General features: G+C 42.2%; 1 protein-coding gene across 1 annotated transcript in view; it reads left to right on the forward strand.

The window, feature by feature from the left end:
* Positions 1 to 5932, forward strand: part of SPATA6L (spermatogenesis associated 6-like) — a 46277-nt gene that overhangs the window by 4036 nt on the left and 36309 nt on the right. The window contains exons 3-5 of the mRNA XM_014546266.1: positions 326 to 463; positions 3384 to 3432; positions 3885 to 3926. Coding sequence (XP_014401752.1) covers positions 326 to 463; positions 3384 to 3432; positions 3885 to 3926 — 229 coding nt within the window. The remainder of the gene's footprint in view (positions 1 to 325; positions 464 to 3383; positions 3433 to 3884; positions 3927 to 5932) is intronic.

The following is a 5932-nucleotide window of genomic DNA, read 5'->3' on the forward strand; positions in this document are numbered from 1 at the left end:
TCGCGGCGGGCGGCCCGGACCCCAGGACCCAGACGGCCTCCGGACAGACTCCCCGGCCCTGCAGCCTCTTCCGCTTCCGCACTGCTATCCCGGAGGGGCGGGGAGAGGAAGGCGCGAGAGGACTATTGTGACACCTGGCGGAGACGTGGGATGAAACTGGAATTCCAATTTGCAGAAGAGGAGTGGGAGGGTGTTGTGGGGGTACCTATCAGGGGGTGCGGTAGTGGGGGGACTTTGACATTGTCTGTGGTTGGTTAGGGAAAATAGAGTCCCGTTTAAAAATAAACCAACCCTGTTCTCTATTTTTTTCTTTTTTCTTTTTAAGATTTCCTGCCCAGGGGTGTTCCTTCCTGACAAGCAAGATGTGTACCTTGGGGTTTATCTCCTGAATCAGTACCTGGAGACAAACTGCTTTCCCTCTGTGTTCCCTATTATGATTCAGCAGAGGATGAGATTTCAAAAGGTGATCTTGACTTTCTCACTGCTAAATAAACATTTAAATGTTGCTGTCTGAAGATCATGTAGTGGTTCTCACAAAGGACACAGTTCTTATAAAGTTATTTTGTAAATTTCCTTTTAAAACATTGCTAGAAGGCCCCTGAGCACAGGGCAGAACCATTAGTTGGAAGACTTGCTTTTGCAGCCCAGGTCAGAGCCAAGTTCTGTCAACCTAGTGCTAAACACCGTGGTCAATGACGTTTTCTATTCTGGGAACTCCCATGGCATTTTCTAACTGGAGCAGAGAGAGCAGTTTCTGAATGTTCTTGGAGATGTTAGAGGCGGTTGCATTACATTTACGGCAGGGATAATCAATAAACTAGTGGGCCTTAGAAACAAACCTTTTTTAACTCAAAAAAATGATGAAAAACTATAACCAAATTAGTTATATCCTGTATCTGAAATCTATAACAAAACAAAAAGGCTCCTCAGACTTGAGTTTTCTTAGGCCATACTTGGTTTATTTATGATTATGATATAAACTAGAGGCCTGGTGCATGAAATTTGTACAGGGGAGGTGTCCCTCAGCCCGGCCTGCACCCTCTCACAATCTGGGACCCCTCGGGGGATGTCCGACTGCCAGTTTAAGCCCAATCCCTGCAGCCTAACCAGCAGTCGGACATCCCACTCGCAATCCAGGACTGCTGGCTCCTAACTGCTCGCCTGCCTGATCGCCCCTAACCACTCTGCCTGCCTGCCTGATCACCCCTAACCTCCTCTGCCTTGGCCCCCGCCGCAGCAGCTTCGTCCAGAAGGATGTCCAGAAGGTTGTTCGGCTGTCTGGTCTAATTAGCATATTATGCTTTTATTATTATAGATAGTCAAAAGCATTACCAATCTTTTCCCCGCTTTGAAATATTTAATTTTATTATTACACAATCACAGTCCTTTGAAGTTTTTGTTTTGGAATTTGGAAATTAATCAGTCTGATTCCTTGAACCTTGATGAATCTGATGATTTTGCCCCAAACAATATCACTGAGGTGGTTCTTTGGGGGAAGAGGATGAGTATGGGTAGGCTCCAGGTAGTCTATCGCTTTTAAAGGTATGGATGGTGGTGCCCAGAAAATGACCTGTTTTGACCTGAGAATACGAGAGGAGATGAGGATTGATTGCCTAAAGGGCTAGAGCTGTATGTAATATTTTAATCCATTACAGTATTAATTTAAATAAAGTCTACAAAACTGGTTGGATGATAGAGGAGAGGAACAAATGGATATTACCTTGGAACATACAGTTAGAATCCAAAGACGCCTACTTCTACCATTTAAATGTTAGTAGTGGTAAAAAGTGGGTGGTAGAAATCCAGTCTATTCTCCCACCCCTACCCCACCCCCCAAGAATGTCCTCATGTTATCAATTTTAAGTTTGCTTCTATAAAAGATTTTAAAAAATCTTTTTTTTGGGGTAAGAAGCCCAAGGATACAAAGTCATAGAAGCACAGAGTGATAAATTTGTAAATGACTTTGAAGGTCATTTAGTCCAACCTCCTTGACTTGTCGAAGAGGAGGGTGAGCCTCAGAGTCACATTCTGGAGGCCACTATTGCTCTGTTGCAGAGCTGTGCTTATGAGATATACCATGGAATATTTTTCATCTTATAAAGTTTAATTAAATAAATGCTTTATTTTGTTTTTAAAATGCTTTACTTTAACTTCTGAAAACTGCCCTCTTGTGTGAGCTGTTTGGGTTCATAATCCAGCTTTCTTTCAGTTTGCTCCAGCTTTGGCTGTACCTGTTCCATTCTTTTGTTGCAAGTACTTGCGTCTGTTCTATTCTCTAAATGTAAGTACTTGCAGCAAGTAGAGAAAACCTTTTCTCCTTGGACCTTCTGTGTAATTCAGAATTGAATGTGCTAAAGCATTTGGATAAACAAATTACTCCTGAAGACTGCATGAGCCCTTGTGCTTGAACAGTTCATGTTGGTCATTTACTCCCTAAGATCATACTTGAGGATATCCTTGGACATAGATGAAGTGAAGGGCTGAAATAGTTTAGGGGAGGAAATCACCCAGATTTCCAAGTCAGTAAATCCAAGTCAGTAACACAAAAATGACAGGGGACAGCCTCATTTTTGTAGTTAAAATAGACCTAGTTTTGAATTAAGAGCAGAGTTTAACCATACTTAGGTTTAAACACTATTTCAATCAGAACTTTAAAACCTGACATTAAACTCTGCTGAAAACTTTTTTTTTAAGGTGCACTAGAATTCAAGGAGAGGGACATAGTATGCCTTTTATTTCAGTCCTATCCCAGGCCCTTTTAATCTAAAGGATGAAATATGCAGACTTGGCATTGGCTAGACAGGTATCACAGTTATTTTCTTGTGCTTCGTGATACACTTAACTTACGAGGCTTTCCCTCTCTCTCATTATTTTTGAATTTTGTGGGAGTGTAGCTACTAGCACTTAGCTTTCCTTTTGTGATTCACATAGTTAGAATTTTTATTTATGTGTTGTTGTTTTTTAGCACAACCAATCCCTTGACAAGATAAGTCATTCATTCAGTTAACATTTTATGAATATCTGTGGTATGCAGATTGTGTTTTAGGTATTCAAGACTCTTTGAGGTTGATGCCAGATATGCTTTTAGCAACTAACTGTAGGGCTAGGTCAAGTTGATAACATTTTGAGCATGTGGTAGATTCAGCTAACGTAGATTTTCCTGGCACTTGGTATTGTTTTGCTAATTCTCATTCATTTATCCTATAGTCATTTGTTGAATTTTTAACCACATACCTGTTAAAGGTATTTCTGCTGAATCCTAAAATATTATATGGCTGTATTTGATATGTGTTAATTATTTGGAAGAATGTAATCTATAATTTCTGTAAGTATATATTAATGAAACTTTGAAAATTTATTTTCCTCATTTTTTTCTCCTGCAGTTATTTGAAAATGCAATAGATCCTGGAGCTGTAGCAGACATTTTAGAAAGTAGGTACTCTCCATCCCTCCCCAACCCTCCCAAAAAAGAGAAAGACTATTACATTGTGTGTCTGTAATTCACAGATATAAAATTCTACTATTTTCTAAGTTGTGATACTTCCCTGTTTGATCTATGTTAATACTCAAGAGAGCCTGTAAAATTTGAATCATGTTTTTTATTTGATTACAAATTCTTTTCTAGATATAGATAGGATATACTAGAAGATACAATTCTACTTGTTTATTTTTTATTTTATTTATTTAAAAAAATAAATAACAATATATTTAATTCCCATTAATTCCACTGTTGAGAATTCAAAACTGGTTAATTGCCCCTAACCATGGTGCTGTTTAAATTAAATGGGAATTAAATGGACTGTTATAGCAGTTTCAAACCTAGCAATTAATGAAAAATTCTGGCAATTTTCTAAAGTATTAAAATCTAATTTTTTCTTTTTTAGGTATTTTAACCAGGTTTGAATTAATACAGCTAGTGCCTCCAGGTAATGTGCCAGTAAATGCATTTCTAAATTAGCTTTTTTTAAATTTAAAAGGATTTTGGCATGACAAAATGAGGACTGGTATTTAAAAGTCGTCCCTTATATAATACTCACTATTTCTCACCTCCCACCCCCTCATCAGTCAGTTTCATTTTGTCCTCTTTCAGAAGAGTAACTTTATGGGTTTGGTGGTTTTATGACTTTCCATATTTTTATAACTTTAATTAGTATAAAACTAGTAGTCCTGCGCACGAATCCGTGTGCCAGTAGCTCACTGCTGCCCTCCTGTAGCTCTCCGCCCGCTGCCCCACCCTCCTGTGCCCCACACCCCCCTCATAGCTTGTTGTCCTGCCCCCTCCTGTAGCTCTCCGCCGCCCGCCCGCTTGTAGGTCGCTGCCCCACCCTCCTGCTGATCCGTGATCCGGTCGTTACACGGTCGGTCGTTACATAACGACCATTTGCATATTACATCTTTATTATATAGGATACTTTTTTCCATCCTGGCTCAGCTTCTTTCAAGTTTTTGCCTTTGACTATGTTTTAATTGTGGAGTGTGTGAGTGTATATGTACGTAAAGCCCAAAGCCATCTTCTCTACTAGTTGCTACAACAGGGTTGGCAAATCCAGCAGCACTGTTTCGTATGACTCATGAGCTAAATCTCTACACTTTTAAAATTGAGATTTTATTCATATACTATAAAATTTACCATTTTAAATACAATTCAGTTGTTTTAGTATGCTTACAAGGTAGTGCAAGCTAGTGATCACTATCTAATTCCAGAAATTTTTATTACCTGGAAACATACCCCATACTCATTAGCAGTCACTCATTATTCCTTCCTTCCCATAGCTCCTGGCTACCATTAATCTACGTTCTGTCTCTGTCACTTTGCCTGTTCTGGATATTTCATGTAAATGGATTCAGACAACATATGGTCTTTTATGTCTGGCTTCTTTCAGTTAGCATGCTTCAAAGTTTATCCATGTTATAAAGTATATCAGTAATTCATTCCTTTTTATGGTAGAATAATATTCTTTTATATGGATACTAGAGGCCCGTTGCAGGAAGATTCTTGCAAGAATAGGGCTTCCTGAGACTGGAGCGAAGCTGAGAAGGGAGCGAAGCCCACCGAGGTGGGCTTTGCTTCCTTCTCCGCTGCCTCGCTCCCTCCCTTCACCTCTTCGCCCTCGGCTCCCTCCCTTCTCCGCTGCCTCGCTCCCTTCCTTTTCCACTGCCTCGCTTCCTCCCATGTCCGCTGCTTCGCTCCCTCCCTTCCCCGCTGCCTCGGCTCCCTCCGGTGTCCTCTGCTTTGCCTCCCTCCCATGTCTGCTACCTCGCTCCCTCCCTTCTCCACCACTTCGCTCCCTCCCGTGTCCACTGCCTCAGCTCTGCTCCCGTCTCTGCTACCTCCGATCCGTTCCCTTCTCCGCCGCTTGGCTCCCTTCTGCACTGTCTTCAGTCTTCACTGGGCGCCTTTGTATGCAAATTAACCGCCATCTTTGTTGGGTTAATTTGCATACTCTTCTGATTGGCTGGTGGGCGTAGCGAAGGTATGGTCAATTATCATCTTTGTCTTTTATTAGTGTAGATATCACATATACAATTCTATTCTTTTATATGGATACTAGAGGCCCGTTGCAGGAAGATTCTTGCAAGAATAGGGCTTCCTGAGACTGGAGCGAAGCTGAGAAGGGAGCGAAGCCCACCGAGGTGGGCTTTGCTTCCTTCTCCGCTGCCTCGCTCCCTCCCTTCACCTCTTCGCCCTCGGCTCCCTCCCTTCTCCGCTGCCTCGCTCCCTTCCTTTTCCACTGCCTCGCTTCCTCCCATGTCCGCTGCTTCGCTCCCTCCCTTCCCCGCTGCCTCGGCTCCCTCCGGTGTCCTCTGCTTTGCCTCCCTCCCATGTCTGCTACCTCGCTCCCTCCCTTCTCCACCACTTCGCTCCCTCCCGTGTCCACTGCCTCAGCTCTGCTCCCGTCTCTGCTACCTCCGATCCGTTCCCTTCTCCGCC

This window comes from Myotis brandtii, unplaced genomic scaffold, assembly GCF_000412655.1.
Source record: "Myotis brandtii unplaced genomic scaffold, ASM41265v1 scaffold44, whole genome shotgun sequence".
NCBI classification, from domain to species: domain Eukaryota; kingdom Metazoa; phylum Chordata; class Mammalia; order Chiroptera; family Vespertilionidae; genus Myotis; species Myotis brandtii.